This window comes from Carassius auratus, chromosome 43 (assembly GCF_003368295.1).
Source record: "Carassius auratus strain Wakin chromosome 43, ASM336829v1, whole genome shotgun sequence".
NCBI classification, from domain to species: Eukaryota; Metazoa; Chordata; class Actinopteri; order Cypriniformes; family Cyprinidae; genus Carassius; species Carassius auratus.
The window spans coordinates 12,352,545-12,373,256 of record NC_039285.1 but is presented as its reverse complement, the minus strand read 5'-3'; the positions used below and the strand labels follow the sequence as shown (position 1 = coordinate 12,373,256).

Below are 20,712 nucleotides of genomic sequence, written 5' to 3'. Positions count from 1 at the left end.
TTTACACAGCCTGTTTTATCTTTAAATAGGTTTTTTAAAGCTGTTAATTAACATGTCAGTATATAGATAAGTTTAAATAACCTACCACTCAATCAAAAAATAATCCTTATCTCTCCTAGAAGCAGAATAAAGTTCCCTTATGAACAATCGCTGACACTTATGACCCTGTTTCCTCTGATCCCGAAGCCTGATGTGATCACGTTTGTTTAGCTGCATAAACCAATGGTGCTTCAGCCCACCAAAAGACGGGGAGACGACTGCTATATAAATCACCAAATCACCAAGGTGGTCTCTGGTCACTTTACATATTAGATATTGAAGAGTCATCTGCATGGCATTCTGTCCAAACAGCAGTTTGACATGTTCTAGTACAGGAACTTTCAGTTTTTTAGATATAATTCATCATTTGGCCACTTGATGTCACCAAGTACCACTTTATTTAAAGTATAATAGACTAGAAAGAGATTAATATTCACGTAATAATTTCATACTGACATAGTAAATATTTTACATGTTCATCTGCTGAAACAGCATCAGTACATTCATAATGCTCTAGTAACATTAACTGCACATTATAATATCTTTAAACCAAACGTACACAATCTCATATTTTAATGACCTTTGTTTATGTAAAGGTCGCTCCAAATGGTAACCCGCAAACCATGTAAGGATTTGACTCGATGGAAAGTGCGTATTTGTAAGTAAAACATTATTTCATAAAGTAATAAAAAACTAAAAAGGCACAGTTGTAAGGACTCCCTTCAAAACAATTGTGTATAAGTCATTGAACTTTGTTAAATGACACTGAATGAATCTATTTTTCAGATCATTTCTTTAACAGAACAAGAGATGTGCTAGATGACAAAGACTGCTGACATTGAGAGCTTTGTGGGTACGTTCGCATCAGGATGTCCATGACATGCTCTATCTCCTGGATTTCCCACGTTGCCTGACCGTGAGAGACTAAAGAGGAGGAAGAGGACGCTGATGTGGATTTGGACAGGGATGGCAGATACTTCACCAGATCGTCGGCCGTGACCGAGAAACCTTGCAGAAGGTTCACCTCAGGTTCAAACACAGCTGTGTCGATGTCTAGGAGAAGTCTGTCTACACCTACATCCTGGAGACGACCTGGACACATCTGCTCTGTTTTGACAGACGATGCCACGGCAGACGTTCTCTCAGTCCTCAGAGGACGCTGTGTTCGATTCTCTACAGAGCTGAGCGGATCCCGCTGAGATGCACAAGGCCCTTGACCGGCCTCTAGATCTTTGAGAATGGAAGAAATGGCTGAAGATAAAGAGAAATCCTCCTCAGAAGTCCAGGCCATGAAATCGTCATCCGTATTTTCAGCATTCAGCGAGAACAGAGGTGTATGATGCTCTGCTGATGGAGACCACTGGGGGAAATTGGCCTCTGGTTTTGATTTCGTGGGATTATTTCCAGTGGACAGGGATTCGACCTCGGACTGGACCTGCCGCAGTGTGTTGTTGATCAGAACCGACCGTAATAAGCAGGGCTCCACGAGAGCCTGGTCACGGTGAAACTTATCCATGGAGATGTCCAACACGGACTGCAGCTGACTTCTCCACGCTGATCCTCCTCCCTCGTCCTCTCTGCGAAGTTTGCGCTTCTGTCCCTTGGCCACCATTTCTCACACTGCAGAGCAACAGTGAGTTTGAGTTTAAGACCGCTCTTATGAGGAAATGTTTTGATACACCCAGTGCAAAACACACTTCACACAATAGGTCAAGAATGATGTGAAATGATTAACAAGGCCATCTGACCACGCTTTAAAGACTAATTCTTTTTAATATAAATTAGATAAAATACTAAAAAGACTTCTCAAATTAAAATTGTTTTTTAATAATATTATACCTGAGGGCAGACAAAGCATAATCCCAGTAAAAGACATTAATCTGGAGAATTTATATATTTTATACAGGCATATAAATATATAAATTAAATTTTAATTGAATGTCACCAATATGAATGCAAATCAAATGATTTCTCTGAATTAACCTAAAGGTTTTAACGAACAGTTTAGATGTCCGAAAATGTACAACTCATTAAATGAATCAATAATAACCCCATAAAATACAATAAGTATTAAATAAAATAAAAAATACAATAATTTAAAGCACCCCAAGGACGTAATTATAGCTTTTTACTTTTAAAAACTGTTTTTACTTCACAAATCTAAAAAACACTGATGTGTCCAGAAATCCATTATTAATAAACATTCACAAAACACATGATTAACCAAATAAGAAAAATACAATAAAAATATATTCAGCATCACTTTTTTCCAAAAAACACAAAGACAGCTCATCTGTTTTACTGACTAAATCTCAAAGGTTGGTATTCAGATCAAATAACAAAATTAAGAGGAGCAGAGGCCAATCAAGACAAAAAAAAAGAGATGTTTGTATGTTTAATATTTCGAAAATATTTGGTGTCGAAGACAACATGGGACTGTAAGGTTATGTTCTGCGACAACTCCAGAGATGATCCTAATGCTGAATTTTTAATATTAAGTCATGAATTAGTGTTAAACTAGGCATATGTATTATATCAGCATTCTAGAACAGCAGCTAAGTTAACAAAGTTACTTTATAAATCGGCACAATGTTATCCAGAAGTTTGTGAGCAGAAATCAGTGCGATAGCTTAGCATGTTAGCTACACTCTAGTACTTTCAGGATAACACGTTTTACTCACCTGTAAAGTATGTAAACAAACTCCAAAATCGACGTAACTCTAGTAGGTTTATGTATTCATTCGACCTCTATAAATTATATAACACTGCTAACGCGTCGGACTCCGGCGACTGGAAGCGTTTGCTGGAATGTTTTCTCCCGCCAGTGATTCAATCGGTTCTGACGTCACGCGCGAAATGAACGCCGGGTATTGTAGTCCTAGAAGTACCTACTAGTTTTCGCATGTGAAAAGGTTTTACTCCACATAATATACTGCCAACGTAAACAAGAAACAAGAGCTTTGTAAACTAATATCTTTATTTAAAAACTGGAAATAAAATGATTACATTATAAGGCAAATTACATAGTTTTTCATTCAATTATTCTTAAGGCAAAACAAACAGCAAGGAGTTCTAAATTCAAACAATCCTTTTTTCAATAGAAACAAACTTTCTAAGATTTACTTTAGATAGATTTATTGCTGGTCAGTTTATGTATTTATGAAAAAAAAGTTTTTTATATGCGCAATCAGACACTTTAGAAAAGTTTCTCTGTTGTTTGACACTTTTGGTTGAAGAATGTATCAAGGCTGATTGGGAGTAAAGCACTTCTTCAATAACATGAGTAACAAAAATTAAGATGCTGCAAATATAAAGTCATTTTGGCTAGTACTGAATAACCCAACAATTACTAAGAGCCTCTGAGTGCATTAACTATATTCTCCACAAACTCCAACCGTCTTTCCATCCCATTGAGAAGTGGAGAGGCACTTGACAAAGAAATGGCCCAGGTCATATTTGGAGATGACTCTTCCTTTTAACATGTTCTCAGTCGCAGTGTATTTTTCTGTCAGAGGTTTGTCACCTAAAAAGACAACAGTGACATTTTCTTAAACATACAGTAAAGGTCCTGGTACAATAGTAAAATATACTTCCATATTTTAGCGATGCAGATCTTTTAGTGCTCATTACCAGCAATATGCGGAGGCATGACAGCTACATAGTCCAATCCTGACTCCTTCAGGACAGTGTACATTCGGTCATGATCTTCAGTGACCGGCACCAGGCGAGGAGGAACTTTGGCACGATCCCACAGAAGGAACGCTGTGCAAAATAAAAGAGAGAGATACAGCAGTTTCTTCATATATCACTATGCACTTGCAAGCTAATGAAATCGAAATACGGCTCAGACATCGATACCTGACATGCATGCAATAACTTTACGGATTCCGCGGGCTTTCATGACCTCAAGAATGTTCCGGGTTCCCTCAGACATCATCGTTGTGGGACCAGCAGAAAAAAATTCAGAGAACAAGTAAATAAAGTGCACTTAGTTCACCAGGAGATGAATCATATTTGGGTAAAATTATTAATAACTCCAAGTCCTTTTACTTCCAACCACTTATTTCAGCCGTTCCCTCCAAAGCATCATATTTCATGATGCAATCATGAATTACGCCACAATACGGAAGTAAAACCAGTTTTTCATGCTGATTTTTCTCAGTCAAACTAAATTCATATCTAGTAAAAATTATGCATATATGACCAAGAACGGAAAGTTTCATTACTAAGTGAATCTGCTTAGAGTTTAAGTGAACTCACTGAGATCATTTCTTGTCCCCAGAATGATGATCACCGCATCCTGGCCCTCCAGGGTCTTCTTCACATCATCTTTGTTCAGAACGTCTCCCACCACTACTCTGGAGGCCTTGTGGTCTGGAGGAAGCCTTGCAGCGTCTCTCACCAGCACAGTCACACTGTAACCTGGAAAAGCCAAGGAAGACTCGGTTAAACATCTTAAAATGAAAGCTCATGCAAGATGCCATGCCTGATTGGTCAGGATGACCATAAGATATCACAACTATCAATCAACACAACAATAAAGCCAGAATAATTTGGTAAAAACAGCTCATACGAAATTGAGACAAGTGGTCATTTTCTAAAAGCTAAGTATTTTATTACTGAAAAATTCAGCACTAGCACTAATCTGTATCATATTCACGTTATATTTTCTCCTTTTGTTAATTTGATATTCATAGTAATTTACTCAAAATCATACAAAAACGACAATGAATCCAACTGAAGTGAGGGCAAGCGGATCAAGACCTCTGCAGTGTCCAGATAAAAGCTGTATCTTTATGCTTATCTTTAACATGCATACTATGACTCAGCAGGTTAGTTATTATGCATGACTAAGAAGTTTCTCAAACGTCTTGTGATCACGGTGCATAACAACTAAAGGAAAAAGAGCATTTTAAGACAAACAGAATCCACAGAAAAATGCAAGCTCGACAACATCTGCTGGGTTCGTGTTATTAATAAATAACAACAATTCGATAACAATGTTAATCGTGCATTACTTTAGTAAACTTTCCACTCAAAAAGTTTCCGTTTTTAAACAAAGTCAGTTTTATGCTAGGTCAAAAAAAACAACTCTGCATTGAAATATCGTAAAGCATTAAAAAAAAAAAAAAAACATGTATATCCCGAGAGTCTCTGTATCTGTTTACCTGCGGCCACTGCGATAGGTAAGGTCGCTAACCCCGTCATCCCCGTGCTGCCGAACAGTGCCACATTCTTTATAGCATCAGACATACTGGCGAGTAGAAAGGCAATTCCACGCGCAAAGAGAGGTTTAGTGAATCCCACGCGCTGGCACTAGCACTAGCAGGGTGTTGTTTCGGTGCTGATCTTGAACGTTTTAAAGTTATGTCACTGCTGTGATATATGTGACGCCTCCTTCAGGAAACTAGAAAGCGTATTTGTCGCCAGTAGTATTGTGACAAGCCCCGCCTTTGAAACGCACTGTTTGCTGTTGTTTCTACGACTTCATGAATGACTTATCAACTGTCCAATCGCTGATTGCTTATAACTAGCGCTAACCAATCAGAGCAAAGAATGCTCAGGTCAAGGGCGGAGCTTGACGGTGGGCGAATGTAACACGCCTTTCCTTCCTTAATCGTTTTTAAAGGTGAAATCACTCCTAAATCTACAAAACGTTCACTATAATATGTTGATATACCAAATATATTCTTTGTACTCTCTGTTTAACCCCATAGTAATAATGCCACTAAAGTGTAGCCTAAAAATGCATGTATTTTTCTTAACACAATTAAGTGCACTTGTGTAATAACGTCAAATAAAAAAATTCACTTTAAATTCATTTCAAACTATTGTTTTAATAATCTTTTGTCATGCTTTAAAGAAGTAGACTTTTGAGGCCCTGACACAGTAAAGCATTTTTATTATAATTTTGAAAAACGTTTTATTTAAATGTAAAATTACATATAATTTTATTTATAAAATATATAAATAGCCTATATATATATATATATATATATATATATATATATGTGTGTGTGTGTGTGTGTGTGTGTGTATATATATATATATATATATATATATATATATATATATATATATATATATATATATATATATATATATATATATATATATATATATATATATAAATATATATATATTTTTTTTCTTAAGTTTTATACATTTTATTTCACTTTAGGTTTTGGTTACCTTAGTAAAATTAAATGAAAATGAGAATTGTTGCTCTGACATAGAGCAAATAGTTTATTAAAATAAGTTAATAAGTAAATAAGTTTTTTATATATTTTATTTCATTTAACATGCATTTCATTTCAAGTAATGATTTTTTTATTCAATTCAATTCAATTCAAGTTTATTTGTATAGCGCTTTTTACAATACAAATCGTTACAAAGCAACTTTACAGAAAATTGTTTCTACAATATTTAGTAGTAGCTAGTAGTTTGTGCACGTTTGACAGGATTTTAGAAAAAAATTAAATATAATAATAATATTATTATTAATAATTAATATTATTAATTAATAGTTATTATATGATGCAGTCACACATGTAGCAATATTTGTTAGTTCTGTTTGTTGATTCAAGGTTAGCATCATCTGGGGTCCTCTGAGGGTCAGCATCATCTCTTCTCAGGTGTTCTGGATCCAGACTGGAGCTTGTGTAAATCCTAGTGGCAAAACATAGAAACAAAATAGAGACATTAATGGTTTAGTTTTTGTTTAGTTTAGTAACCCAAAAATTGTGTAAAAGGTTCATAAATAAGTCAAATGATATTTTTATATAATAATTCAATAAAACATATTGGGCTTATTTATGTAGCCTACCTTTTTTCACCATTGTATGCGTGCACACACACACACACATCGTGTGTAATCGTAATCATCGTGAATGACTGACAACAGAAAGCTATATATGAGGTCCTTTCAAGCCAAAGTGTGCCAGTGTGTGTGTGCGCGCGCTCGTGTGTATGTGTGTGTGCGTGCGTGTCTTCCCCGTCACACTGCTGCTGAATCCTCCGCGTTATTGAGAGCGCAGGGAGAAGGAGCGCGCGTGTATCCGGTGCACGGGATATCCGAGCACACCGGCGATCTGACCGAGCAAGCAAATCTGGCCTCAGACACATTTTTAATGTGATGCTTGTGATATCACCCTTGAAGAAGCCGCTTACTGACCGGTGTCATCGAAGGAACCGAGTGTCGTTTTGCGCCACGCACCTCCTTCTTCTCATCGCATCCGCGCGCCGCGCACCTGACTGAATTATGCCAGAGAATAGAGACGGCGCTCAGTCCATCCGGGATCGTTCATACTTTGCATGAGAGGCATCTTTCCGCAATCATCTGTGCCATAATCATTCATCCTCAGGAGTGGGTGTGCAGGTAAGGGCGCGTGCGTCGCATATGTCCGTGCTGGAGAACAGTGATTCACGCTCGCTGTGATGATGTCCGCTGATTCCTGGACGGTGCATGCAGCGAACACCGGCCTGTGCTGGCCACACACTGCAGTCATTTCTGGGCCGTGTCTTGAGCCGATACTGTGCTTGATGTAAATGTAAACCGCTTGTTTTGTGTTTAAGAAAGACAGGCCTGGGATTTATATCCACACACGGTGCTGTATTTTCCAACACACTGCCCATTGGAACACATTGAGGGAAGTTGCTTGTAAGCCCAATGTGTCAATGTAAAGTGACAGGCCTGAATGGAAGAAAATATTTGTTAGGAGGCATGAGCATTAGATATGCAAGCTGACGAGAATAAGCAGCGCTGGGTGTAAACGGTGACAGGAATAGCGGACAACAATGCGGTAAAGATATTGAAGAAATACATCATCCGTGCTATCTGCACCCACAGCTCCAGTCATGTGTCAGAAATGAGAAGCAGTGGACTTTGTGTGTAAATCGTGAAACACTTGCTGCCATTTATGGCCTATTTTACAGCATTAAAAGAATTGTGAGGGTGTCTAATTTTCAGATCTTGGTTATTCGAAACTAGAGGCAGGACATATGAGTCATAGTAAGGTTAAATGCAATCAGTAGGTTATATATATATATATATATATATATATATATATATATATATATATATATATATATATATATATATATATATATAGTTGGAGTGTCTGCATTGCTCCTGTTTTCTACTGAAATCAATAAACAATTTTACTGTATATAGTATTTAGACTGTAAAGGAGGCTCAGAAACTGCACCTTAAGCAGCATATATGGCACAAAAATGTTTGTGTAAATTCTGCATGTAAAGCAGGTCGAATAAATAGATTTACACAGGAGTTATAATAGCAAAGATAATGTTAATGTTCATTTTAATTTAAAACCAGACATTTAAAATGGATTTTTAAAAATTAATAAAAATAAAAAATATATTTATACTTGTTAGATTACAGTCTAGTCTGTGAATTTCCAATAGTGTTATACAGTTTGTGGTATCAATTTCTTGATGCACAACTTTGCTTAGATACAGAGCAACGACTTTTTTCTTTCCAACAAGCACTTGATTTTATACCTGTGCATTCACTGATTTGATGCAAATGCATATATTTTTTAAATGAGAGTTTTTTTGCACACTCTCTTCTCAGTCTTTCACAGCTTTACTTGCAATGGGTTTTGTAACATGTTTTAAGTACACAGTGTCATAGTGGTATTCCATAGTTCGTAGTGTTGATGTGCTCTATTGCACCTTTCAGTTGGTTGTCTTTTAAAATAAACTGGCTAAATTAAAATCAAATCATATTGGGTTTCTGAAACCTAATGTACTGAATTTTCTTGAAACCCATATTGGGTTTCTGAAACTCAATATACACAGCTCTGCGTTTAAGTGAATATGTTGATTATGTAGTCCAGTTTTAATGATGTCATTGATCCCCTAGCAGATTTTCAGTGTAATACATTCATCATGTCTATATCTACATAGTTCAAACAGGAAATGAAGCAAGCATAGAGACAGAGAACTCCTCTTGTCTGGGCACTGACGGCCTTCATGTTAATGCAGCATGGCATGATCTCCCTCAGGTCCTCCTCGACTCTTTGAGGACTGGATCAGTTTTTTATTCCCCTGAAAGCAAACTTACAGTCTAAGAAAAAGCTTCAGCTCCTTATCTATATCTAACCTATTTGAATTTAAATGTAGAATGTCCTTTTTAAAGGGCAGATGCTTTTTTTTTTTAATTCTTCTGTCAGATTTTCGACATCCAAGCTGTATGTCCCTCGGTCTCACATTGTCTTGAGAGAAGATGGGAACTGATTTAGGAACATGATGTCAGTATGATATTTAAGCAGATTTATCCTAATGCTTATTTCCTGACTGTGAGGAGACAGGGTGGATGGTACCTGCTGCTTTGATCGATTAAAAGATTAAAAAGAGCGAACTAATTAATATAATCGGGCCCAGACCGAATCATATTGCATTTTCTGGGCCAAAGATCTATGGAATTCTGAGAAATGAACTTCAGCATGCTAAAAAATATGTTAAAATGAGCTGAAAGAACTACAAATAAATAAACAAACAAGCAGTGGAACATGTCCAGAACGTCCAGAAAATCTGCAAATTTTGTTGTCAGCACACTTTATATGCACTAAAAAAATTATACTTTGGACCAACTTAAAAAAAAAAAAAAACTAATTTGTTACAGCCAAATAAGTTTTTCAGAAATTCTATTTTTAGTTTCATTCAAACCTTAAAGTTTTGATTTAGTATTAATCAAAAATATTTATTTACCATTAGACAAAAAAAATCATATAAAGTAAAAGATATTTATTACAAAGACATAATGTTTTTTCTGTAGACATAAGCCAAAATGGCCAACAAAATGTTGGTTAGTATAATAATTTGGTTTTTAAAAAGTTAAGATCACCAAAAACCAAAGCTAAATTAGCTCTTATATGAAAGTAGATTAGTATGAAACTAAGAACACATCGTTAGTCAATGTTTCATTTTAATGTTATTGTGATATCTTTTGATGATATGTATTATATTTTACATTATGAAATACACTGTAAAAATCTGTAAGAATCATTTCTACCTTATTTAACACATACAAAACAATGTAATTAGGTGGAATGATATTTGCTTCTAGACAAACTGAACAAAACCATGACTTTTCATTAGACCGATATAAAAATGCACTTTAAAGAAAATGACAATCGTTTTGCTTTTTCAGTGGGTGAATCACAGTCAGCTGTTGAATTCTAGTGTCCTTTTGATTACATCATTGTCCCCACATCATTTCTTGGTGAAACTGTGTATCTCTAAGGAGGTGAAAGGCTGAGCAGAGTTTGCGTTTGTCAGCTCTGTAAGAGAGAGTGAGATTAATCGACTTGCCAGTACTGTGAGGAAGCCATATAATAATGAGCAATACTCTGCAAAGGACAGCAGTAGAATAAGGCTTCAACTCCTTGATTTACCCACCTTAAAAAAATAAAATAAAACAAGCCTTTTTGACACATCTACTTTCTAAAATACACACTTCATCAACCAGAACTACTGATTTTGCCTTAAACCTCAGAGGATAAATGACCTGAATCAATGTAGTGTGTGTGTGTGTGTGTGTGTGTGTGTGTGTGTGTGTGTGTGTGTGTGTGTGTGTGTGTGTGTGTGTGGTGCAGTCATGTCTGATTTTTGAGATGGATTGTGAGGAGTGTAGTTAATTGTAAACTTGTGAACGCCTAAAGACTTGTGGTCTTCTCACAGCTGTGTTTTTTGTCTGGGAGAAACACATGTCAGTCAGATCCTGCAGTCAGAGGCCTGTCATGTCCGTAGACACCAGGTGCTGGAGAGGAATCAAACCCTGACAGGCCTAGTACTAAGGACAAGAGAGCCTGACACAAGGTCAAACTGTTACTCCTGGTGTCAGGGAAGTGGACAGGGAAACCCTGGGCACATTATACCGACTCCTGATGTTATCCGATACACAGGTTGTGTAAGAGATACATTATAAATATGTGAAAAATTTGAATGTGTGGATTTCCTGTTGTTGTTTGGGTATTATTATTACTATATATAAATATTCCTGTGGCTGAGTGATTGCGTTAGCAGTGCAAAAGGTTGTGGGTTTGATTCCCAGGGAACACATGTTAGGTAAAAATGTTAGCTTGAATGCACTGTAAGTGAGTGAAGTGAAGTGACATTCAGCCAAGTATGGTGACCCACACTCAGAATTTGTGCTCTGCATTTAACCCATCCGAAATGCACACACACAGAGCAGTGAACACACACACACACACTGTGAGCACACACCCGGAGCAGTGGGCAGCCATTTATGCTGCGGCACCCGGGGAGCAGTTGGGGGTTCGATGCCTTGCTCAAGGGCACCTAAGTCGTGGTATTGAAGGTGGAGAGAGAACTGTACATGCACTCCCCCCACCCACAATTCCATCCGGCCCGAGACTAGAACCCACAACCCTTCGATTGGGAGTCCAACCCTCTAACCATTAGGCCACGACTTCCCCAAAAGTCGTTCCCCTAAAGTTGCTTTAGATAAAAAGTGTCTGCTAAATGCATAGGAAAAAAAAGTTTGGAGATTATTAACATGTGAACCCTTATGAAAAAGAAGCTTGCTTAATTGTATTGAATGTGCACTTCTAAAAAGGGAAATTTGTAATAATGTCAAATTGAACGTTTTTTTTAATTTCTCAATGGTAGTGTAAAAAACACCCTTTTAACCCTGTTAAAATGAGCTCTGTTTTCAGCACGCAGTTCTAGTTCATGTTGCTTTAAATGCTAATGAGCTCTGCTGACCCTGACCCTTTCTTCTGTTGGGTGATGAGCGGGCTGTAAACTTCAGCCGCGAAACTTGCTAAGTTACACTTATTGGGAAAGGTGATTTGCAAAGATTCATAAAAAAAAAACCTTACTTCTTCAGTAAAAGATGTTGGATCACAAATGATTTGTGCGAATATAGATGCATTTAAGCAGATCAGGATCGGCACATTACTTCAAAACGAATTTAACGTTAATCCTTCAGCGGGTCAGATGTTGGTAGTAAATGACGACTGATATATTCATTATTACATCCAACAACAAAACACCTCAATTTCTCAATCAGAGACATTCTTGTCTTCCCCTGCACCGGATTCGACACAGTGGCGGACAGCTCACAGCTCATTCAGGGTGGGTCTAAGGTAAAAGGGACTTGTCAATCAACTATTGTGGGAGGCAGGGCCGTGCACAGGGGGGTGGCCCGGTGGCTAGAGCCACTGCCCCTTTCCCTTCATCAGCTGAGATGCCCCTCTCAACACACCCCACCCTCACCTGAGCTCAAATCGTTTTTTTAACCTTCCGCTAAACATCCGCTGATTCCAAGAAACCGCTCCGTGTTTTCCTGCCATTCCACAGCATCACTCACAACCTCACTGGTGTAGAGACCACAGTTATCGAAGCTTGTTCATTAACAGCTACAGGTGCATCTCAATAAGCATGTTGTGGAAAAACTCCTTTATTTCAGTAATTCAACTCAAATTGTGAAACTTGTGTATTAAATAAATTAAATGCACACATACTGAAGTAGTTTAAGTCTTTGGTTATTTTAATTGTGATGATTTTGGCTCACATTTAACAAAAACCCACCAGTTCACAACAAATTACAATATGGTGACATGCCAATCTAATTAACTCAAAACACCTGCTAAGGTTTCCCAAGCTTTTAAAATGGTCTCTCATTTTGGTTTACTATGCTACACAATAAGACTACTAGACTACTGATCTGACAGTTGTCAAGAAGACAATCACTGACCCCTTCACAAGTTAGACCTTTAGCATGCGAAGTGGGTTTCCCCTTGGTCTTGAGCCTCCACTGTAGGGGTCTCATGTATAGCAGGCCAATAGCATTCACGTTGGACGCAGCTGCCATCAGACCCAGCAGTCTCTGAGACTGCTTGACAGTGAGTGACCGGCCTTCTCTCACTCTCGCAACTGCAGTGAGGATCGACTCAATCCAAGCAGGTGACATACGTGCCTGCATCGTGGTCGAATACCACACCACGCCCAGTTAAGTGGTTCTGTACTGGAAAAATCACACTTTTCTTGGCGTTAAATCTTAACCCTAGCTCTTTTACGTGAGCGAGAATGACACCTCGATGCCGAACTGTCATCTGCTCTGATTGAGCTAATATCAACCAATCATCAATGTGGTTGAGTCGTGAAAGTGTGGGGTGAGAGTGCAAAGCCAGATCCGTATTGGTAGGCTTTTGCCCACAGAGGCAAACCTCAGGAACTTTCGATTAAGGGCCCTATCTTGCACCCAGCGCAATTGACTTTGTACACCGACGCATGTGTCATTCCTATTTTGCACCCGCGCAAAGCGCGCTTTTCCCTCCACAGAAGCACGTCGCTAAACTAGTGAATGAACTTGCGCTCCCTGGGCGGTTCGGCACAAAAAAGGAGGCGTGTTCCGGCGCAAACGATCCCTGGTGCTATTTTGCTGTTCCATTAAACAATTGCGCCACTGACCAGAAAAAACCTAGTCTAAAGTCAGTGGCGCGTTGCGCGTTGTTCATTATGCTATTTTAAGGGCGCATGCTTGACCATAATGTATAGCGTGCACAACGCGCATACACTTTGCTCATGTAATCTACACAGATGCAACAGTTATTTTTGCAAATCATAAATTGTTACACTAAAAAATATTAACACGTGAGATGACGGAAATCATTGTGGTGTGCCACGAAGATGTGAAAAAATAGGCATAAATCTAGCTTACAAATTATTCAGGCTAATTGTAGTAATTAAGGATCAGACCTGTTGGCCAAATAGTGGCAAGACATATGTGTATATAAGGACATCTGACAAATTGTGGCTATTTCCTCCCACGCCTGTTTAACCGACGCTATTTTGGGTGGGTTTCTCCCATCCCCATACAACACAACTTCTCTGTCTTTCACTGCTCTTACAAGAACATCAGTCTCCTCGGCTGTGAACCGCTCCTGGCGTGCGCCTGGTAAATACGCCATAAAAATAGCAATCCATAATGGAACTTGCGCACCTGCTTTTAAAGGGAATGTTGGATGACGCTCTGATTGGTTTATTTCATGTTACGCCCAAACCACACCTATGAATAATGAAGCTACTTCAGACCAACCCATTTTAGATTTGCGCCGGGCGCAAGAGCCATTTATCCCGCCTGGAAAATAGCAACAGCGCCGAGACCTGCCCACAAACTTACTTGCGCTTTGCGCTTTGACACTTGCGTTTCAGATCATTAAAATAGGGCCCTAAGAAGGATGGAGATAAGTGCATCTTTTTGATCATGACACACCAGCCCTCGGCCTGTGCAAACGTGCTTAACTTCAGTCCTCTGACTGAGCGGTTCAAAAAGCACAGATCTAAAAAAGGACACAACACCTCATCCTTCCTCGGAACAGTGAAGTACCGGCTGTAGGACCCAGACTCTACAACCTGAGGAGGGACCCCCTTGATGGCCTCCGTGCTCAGAGAGAGTCTACTTCTGTTCCATTAACAGAGCCTGCTTGGTGCCCACCAGAACTGGATTGTGTGGCCTCTCACTACAGTGTGCAGGACCCACTGAGACAAATTTGACAGTAGTTTTCACGCTGCCAAATAGTCTGCTAAGGGAATCAGCCTCTCAAGACTGATCTTTGGTGTCATCAGAGCAGTTAGCTTAGTGCCATGAAGCAGCTCACCAACAGGAGAGGGCCGAACTAGCTGCTCTGGAAACCTCCCAGGAGGTCGCAAGCCTCTTAGCACCGCTACGTTTACGGGCGGTAACTGAGAGGAGCACTCGGAATACCGGCAGGGTTGGCTGATCGTACTCCTGAGGGCATAGAAGAGAGACGGGCATTGTGTAATGCAGTGTACACCACTCTTCCCCAGAGGGGCCTGCTCTCCGAGGTCCTGAGCCATAGCATCAGGACAGTTGTAGCTGAAGTCTTCTAAAAACGACAGTCCTCAGACCCACGTCATCTACTAGCAAGACTAGACCAGAGCCTGCTCAGGGCAGGACCCCATAAAGCACACTTGGCAGGGGCTCCCACACCGCCATTTGACCTCCTAAGGCAGGGATAGGCAACTCTGGTCCTGGAGGGCCACCATCCTTTAGCTTCAGCCCTCATAAAAACTCACCTGCCTGTATCTATCTAGTAATCCCGAAAACACTGACTGCCTTTTTTTAAGGTGTGTTTTTAGGGTTGGAGCTAAACTCTGTAGGATAGTGGCCCTCCAGGACCGGAGTTGCCTATCCCTGTCCTAAGGGAAGCAGTCTCGCGAGACTGGCCTCTGGTGCATCTAGACTCTACACCACTAGATTCTAGAGCCACCAGCTCAGTGCCCTGAAGCAGCAGACCAGCAGGGGAAGACTGTACTAGCTGCTCTAGAGACCTCCGTAGAGGTAGCAAGCCTCTTAGCACCGCTACGTTTCCGGGCGGTAACAGAGAAGCGCTCGCCGGGGACTGCTGTGCCCTGGAACAATGGCAGGGTTGTCAGAACGATCTCCTGAGGGCACTGAGGAGAGATGGGCACCGTGTAATATGGTGTACACCGCTATTCCCCAGAGGGAGCTGGCCCTCAAAAAGTCCTAGGCCTTCGGCATCAGGACGTTATGACGAAGGCTATCCAGCAAAAACGACAGTCCACAGAACCACTTTCCACTAAAAGGCTTTGGCCTGGGAGCGCCACCTGACTCTATTGTCTGCAGAGTAAAAAAGTGACACCCCCGGGCATGAGAGGCTGGAACACGGTTGGGACTGCTCTGCCGATCAGCCCCTGACCGCCTCAACTTCCTCAGAGGAGGAGAGGTAAACATGTGTTCTTACACAGGAAATTACATCCCAAGAGCCCCTGTACATCTAACTTCACATAGTCATATAAATATGTCATTTTATACAGAATTAAATGTAGTCAACAACCAGACAAGTCAACACAGTCTGGTGTAGAAAAACTCACATCAAAACGAAACAATGTAATACACACGTTGTCTCGGCAGCGCACATGTCTTTTCTCTTTTTTGCCACTCAGTCACACAAGCAACATCAATCTCCTCAGAGAAAGATAAATTCTGCAGCGAGCTCTGCCACAGAGGGCGAAGAAACCGCAATGCTAGCTTGCAAGCCTCGAGAACGAGCTCTAGATCTAGTGAGCATGGGTGGAGATAGGACAAGCCATCTCCAACCCGTTCACCAGATCATGTGCGATTTGTGTTATCAGGGTCCCCGCCATGCCTCAGCAGCAGCGCGACCTCAACCGCAAAATTGCATGCACGGACATACTCCTCAGAGCATTCCCGGCGAGACCGGAGCGCTTAACAGCGAGAAACACAGTCAGCCCCCCAAAGCCAACTGCGTGAGCTCCACTCCTCATTAATGCTGCCTATTATAATATTGGACATAATATGCTTTTGTAACTGGTGCTTGTGCAACTGGCAAGCTCATTGACGCCTTCCACATCAATCTCCTCAGAGAAAGACAGGCAGCACGTCACGCCCTCTCACCGGGGATAAAGTACTGCAAACGCGGGCTTTCAAACCCCCGAGAGTGGGCGCCGGATCTGGTGGTTAAGGAAGAAGGTAGGGACTTGCACGTCTACATTCCTTCCAGCAGATCCAAAAGCGAAACCCGCGAGCACAACCACCGCTACGCTTCAGCGAAAGCTGGGCTGGCACCATGAGAAACGTCAGTGAAGGCTCTCTCCACAAAGAGAAAACACTCGCATTGCAGCCGTTAACTCCCTCGAGAGCTGACACTGCGCGCTTCACTATCAAGTAGACAACACATGAGCTGCTTGTGTCCCTACCCTTTTTTGCTGGCAGGGAAAACACACAGCCTGAACACTGCCTGCTCTCACCCAAAACTTCTCTTGACTGAAGCTTTGACAAATGGAGTTTATCAGTGGACAAACGACACTAAATAAGACTCACAAACAGATAGCGACTGAAACGCACAGATGCTGAAAACAGAAGGCTGGCTGCCGGCTTCGTCGCTCGTGCTTTTATGCTTGCTGGTCTCTGACGTCACCCGCCTATGACGTCTCGCCCATTCATTGGACTAATTACACATGTTATTCAGAGACGTCACACTGGAGGCATTCCCCAAACATTCTCAACACAGCTCGAGTTCCTGAAGAGGAACCCTTTTTTGGGGTGAAAATACTAATGTGCCTAAGACTGTACTTTACAAACGACATTGTTGCTACTTTATAAAGAATGACCATACAGTCATTCACAGAACTGATTAAAGACAGTGATAGACAGCACCCATTTTAACTAAATATCAGAATGATTGACAGAGATACAGTAGGAACATTATGTGTGGTTTTGTATTAAATAATGACCCAGATCATGAAATACATGTATTAACCTTTTTTAGGTTTTGCCCACTGCCCCTCACAATCTCTGTGCATGGCCCTGGTGGGAGGGGCCTGTGCAGAACTACATCACTCGGACAGGAAATTTCAGAACAGCCTGATTTGAGAAAGGGGTTTTTAATAGGGTTTAAAATAGGGATTTTAAAAACAGGTGGATTTTTATCATTATAGAATGGATGTGTACACACACTTCCAACACACATTTATGTAACAATGTAAACTATAATATGTATTAATTTGATTACATTCAGTTTGCACCTATAAATAAATCCCATTATTTCTGTTAAAAAAAAAAAAAAAAAGTATGCTTAAGTATGTCATTTTTCACAAGGAAATCTTAAAGAATAGTAAAGAACCCATGACATAAAAAAGTTTGTCTTTTAGTCAATGTATTTTAGCTTTGAGATTTAAAAACAGTTGACTTAATTAGTATTGATCAAAATACACATTTAAATTACAGTCTTTTTCTTCTGGAAAATGAACCATTAGCAATAGAATGTAGAAAATCAAAATTGAATTTTTTTTTTCTTCACATTTTAAAAAATGTTTTCATTGCTTTCATCGATGACAAAAGCTGTCAAGTTTCCTCTGGTGTGATATTAAAATTAATGAAGCCCATTAACATTCAGTAGGAAATATATGAGGAAACAACAGTATGATTATAAGACCAAATTAAAATTGATGTTTGTTTATGGGCTTTGCTGAAGGAACTGATGGAACTACTCTTGTACCAGAAAATAGATAATTGAGGATTCCTTTACAAGCTGTATGTCAGATTTCTGTGATGATATGTTTGATTCTCAGTGATAAAGGTGCTCTAAGCAACTTCTGGAAAATGTTTTTTTATCAAGATATCAAGATTTCAAAATAGGGGCGATGTCCTTTTGGGGTATGGGCTTGTTTGTTTTGGTGCTTTCAGATATCAGCATCACTTGGCAAAATTTGCTTAGTGCATCTTTAATCGAATGAGGCTGCAAATAAAGAAGAGATTGTGAACATGAATTAGTGAATTACAACAAGCACCAGAGATCACACTTATGAGCTTGTGTTCAACAGCTCATAGACTTTGTGGGTGTATTTTCTCAAAAGTGGGAGTAATATTTAGGTCAGGTTTGCATTTTTATATTATGTGTTTGGGATCATTTTAGCAAGATCCATGTCTTACTCTGAAATAAATCAAAAATGTTGGCTTATAGATGTTTTTTTTTTTTTTTTTTTTAATCTCAGACTGATACATAGATTTCTGGTTTGATAAAATTCTTGACTTATTTGACATTCCAGTGGTAGTACTGCACTGCAGGGCTTAATCTAATTCATAAACTAGTTTAATGTGATAGGAAAATGTTTATATGTGACCCTGGAGCACAAAACTTAGGTCGCTTGGGTAGTAGCAAGAGCCAAAAATACATTGTATGGGTCAAAATGATTGATTTTTCTTTAATGCCAAAAATCATCAGGATATTAAGTAAAGATCTTGTTCCATGAAGATATTTTGTACATTTCATACTGTAAATATATCAAAATATTTTTTTTTATTAATAATATGCGTTGCTACGAATTCGTTTGGACAACTTTAAAGGTGATTTTGTCAGTATTTAGATTTTCTTTTACCCTTAGATTCCAAATTTTCAAATAGCTGTATCTCAGACAAATATTGTCCGAATCCTAACAAACCATACACCAATAGAAAGCTCGCAAATCAGATCGCAAATCTCTAAAAACTGGTTTTGTGGTCCATGGTCACATATGTCTTTCACCCATTCCTTTGAAACTGGCATTCATTTTGAAATAATTTGCATTGTCTCTTGGGTGATACTGTATCTCAACCCCCCTTCTGCTTATAGGTAGAGGGTATTTAAGAATGTTCATTTTTACAATTTGTTCTAAAAATAATTTTTGCAAGCTCTCTATAGTCTATTTTGGGTTTGTGTTATGAATACATTGATAAATCAAATGATATTACAAAAGAATGTCCCGAGTGGATTGTGATTGAGAATTTTACTCTGTGACAAAAGGGAAAATGTCAGTGTGCCTTGAAGAAATGAATTCCTTTTTACATAAAACATATGCCCCATCTCACGATTTGTGAAGAAGCTGAGAAATAAGGCCAACTGTGAAACATCTGAAACACTTTCATATATATGCTGAAAATGTTTAAACATAATGAGGATTTAAAAAAAAAAAAAAAAAAAATATATATATATATATATATATATATATATATATATATATACACACACACACACACACACAAACACACATTTAAATATATGGAAATAAAAATAATGCAAAAATAGAAATAAATACAGTATGTACAAATGAAATATGAAAATGTATAAAATGCAAATATATACTCAAATTAAGAAAAAGAATGACATAAGCCTGTCGTACAAAACAAATTCAGCTTATCTCTTGACATACAATTTAATACACCTACTAACTATAAATGTTTAAATATATATATATACATTTTTATATGTACAAGTCAAATATGAAAATGTATTTAATGCAAAAAATAAATAAATAAAATGAAACAAGAAAGGCATAAATCTGTCACACAAAACATAAATTCAGCGTATCTCTTGCTATCTCTTGATGTGCCATTTGGAATATTTGTCAGGATGTCCAAAACCACAGTGTGTGTGTGTGTGTGTGTTATTATGGGGGATGGGGCTGTTGAGATTTTGGGTTTATGAGTACTGGGGGAAGGGGAACGCTCTGCATTTGTGTGCTGCATTCTCAAGATAATAATGACTGAAATCTCAATGAGCGTGTGAGGTGAACACCTGTCAAAGACTCTCTGTGTTTGTTTATAACCAGGAGAACAGTGACTGTTGGATGGAAATTCATGAAACGGCACATATGACGCACAGCTCACCAATGATGGTCTGGTTGTTCACTGGCAGGCAGTGGAAAGGCTTCTGGAAGGGGGATGGGGTGAAGGATTAGCCTCCTAATATCTATTAGAAATTCATTCATACTAAATTCACTTCTCAAGACGCTGAAGAAAATAAGAGGGGGTGCTCTCTCTTACATTAGTAGGTGATTTGACCCAGTTGTTCTGTATTCCTGTGAAAGGGTCACTTGACGTCACACTCTCATGAAGCTACTGTACATCAGCTTGAGGGAAAATAGGACAGATATTTGTTTTGGTTTCACAGGAATATCTGCCTCATAAAACAAACCGTTCCGGCCATGGATGCTGCTGAATAGCCAATGCAGCATTTCTGAGCTACATTAGATAACATAGTAGGTTAATAACTGCGACGCAAATCACCTGTTAAGCTAGCTTGCACTGCACATATAGACAATACATTAGTTCACATGTCAGGAACCATGGCTGTGTTG

General features: G+C 39.1%; 3 protein-coding genes across 4 annotated transcripts in view; 1 reads left to right on the top strand and 2 right to left on the bottom strand.

Moving 5' to 3' along the window:
• Window positions 1-414: 414 nt before the first annotated feature.
• On the bottom strand, window positions 415-2,938 carry LOC113061727 (uncharacterized). The gene is made up of 2 exons (XM_026231116.1): window positions 2,721-2,938; window positions 415-1,659 (listed from the first exon to the last, which is right to left on the bottom strand). Exon 2 carries the CDS (start codon window positions 1,649-1,651, stop codon window positions 827-829), a length of 825 nt encoding a protein of 274 aa, XP_026086901.1. The 5' UTR covers window positions 1,652-1,659; window positions 2,721-2,938; the 3' UTR covers window positions 415-826.
• A 155-nt stretch (window positions 2,939-3,093) lies between these two features.
• On the bottom strand, window positions 3,094-5,450 carry LOC113061728 (flavin reductase (NADPH)-like). Its single transcript, XM_026231117.1, has 5 exons — window positions 5,208-5,450; window positions 4,300-4,461; window positions 3,898-3,987; window positions 3,670-3,801; window positions 3,094-3,562 (listed from the first exon to the last, which is right to left on the bottom strand). Exons 1-5 carry the CDS (start codon window positions 5,290-5,292, stop codon window positions 3,408-3,410), a joined length of 624 nt encoding a protein of 207 aa, XP_026086902.1. The 5' UTR covers window positions 5,293-5,450; the 3' UTR covers window positions 3,094-3,407.
• A 1,555-nt stretch (window positions 5,451-7,005) lies between these two features.
• LOC113061725 (spectrin beta chain, non-erythrocytic 4-like) overlaps window positions 7,006-20,712 on the top strand; it is an 83,665-nt gene continuing 69,958 nt past the window's right edge. For both annotated transcript variants that reach the window (XM_026231114.1, XM_026231109.1), the window contains exon 1: window positions 7,006-7,417. The gene's annotated coding sequence lies outside the window, so the exon portion shown is untranslated. The remainder of the gene's footprint in view (window positions 7,418-20,712) is intronic.

What these genes read in the sequence shown, in the direction of transcription:
- LOC113061727 (XM_026231116.1), bottom strand. Translation starts at nt 1,651, where the DNA reads ATGGTGGCCAAGGGACAGAAGCGCAAACTTCGCAGAGAGGACGAGGGA.
- LOC113061728 (XM_026231117.1), bottom strand. Translation starts at nt 5,292, where the DNA reads ATGTCTGATGCTATAAAGAATGTGGCACTGTTCGGCAGCACGGGGATG. An exon ending in ACCTATCGCAGTGGCCGCAG is followed by an intron (nt 4,462 to 5,207) that starts GTAAACAGATAC and finishes TGGCTTTTCCAG; the next exon opens with GTTACAGTGTGACTGTGCTG. An exon ending in CATGCCTCCGCATATTGCTG is followed by an intron (nt 3,563 to 3,669) that starts GTAATGAGCACT and finishes TTGTCTTTTTAG; the next exon opens with GTGACAAACCTCTGACAGAA.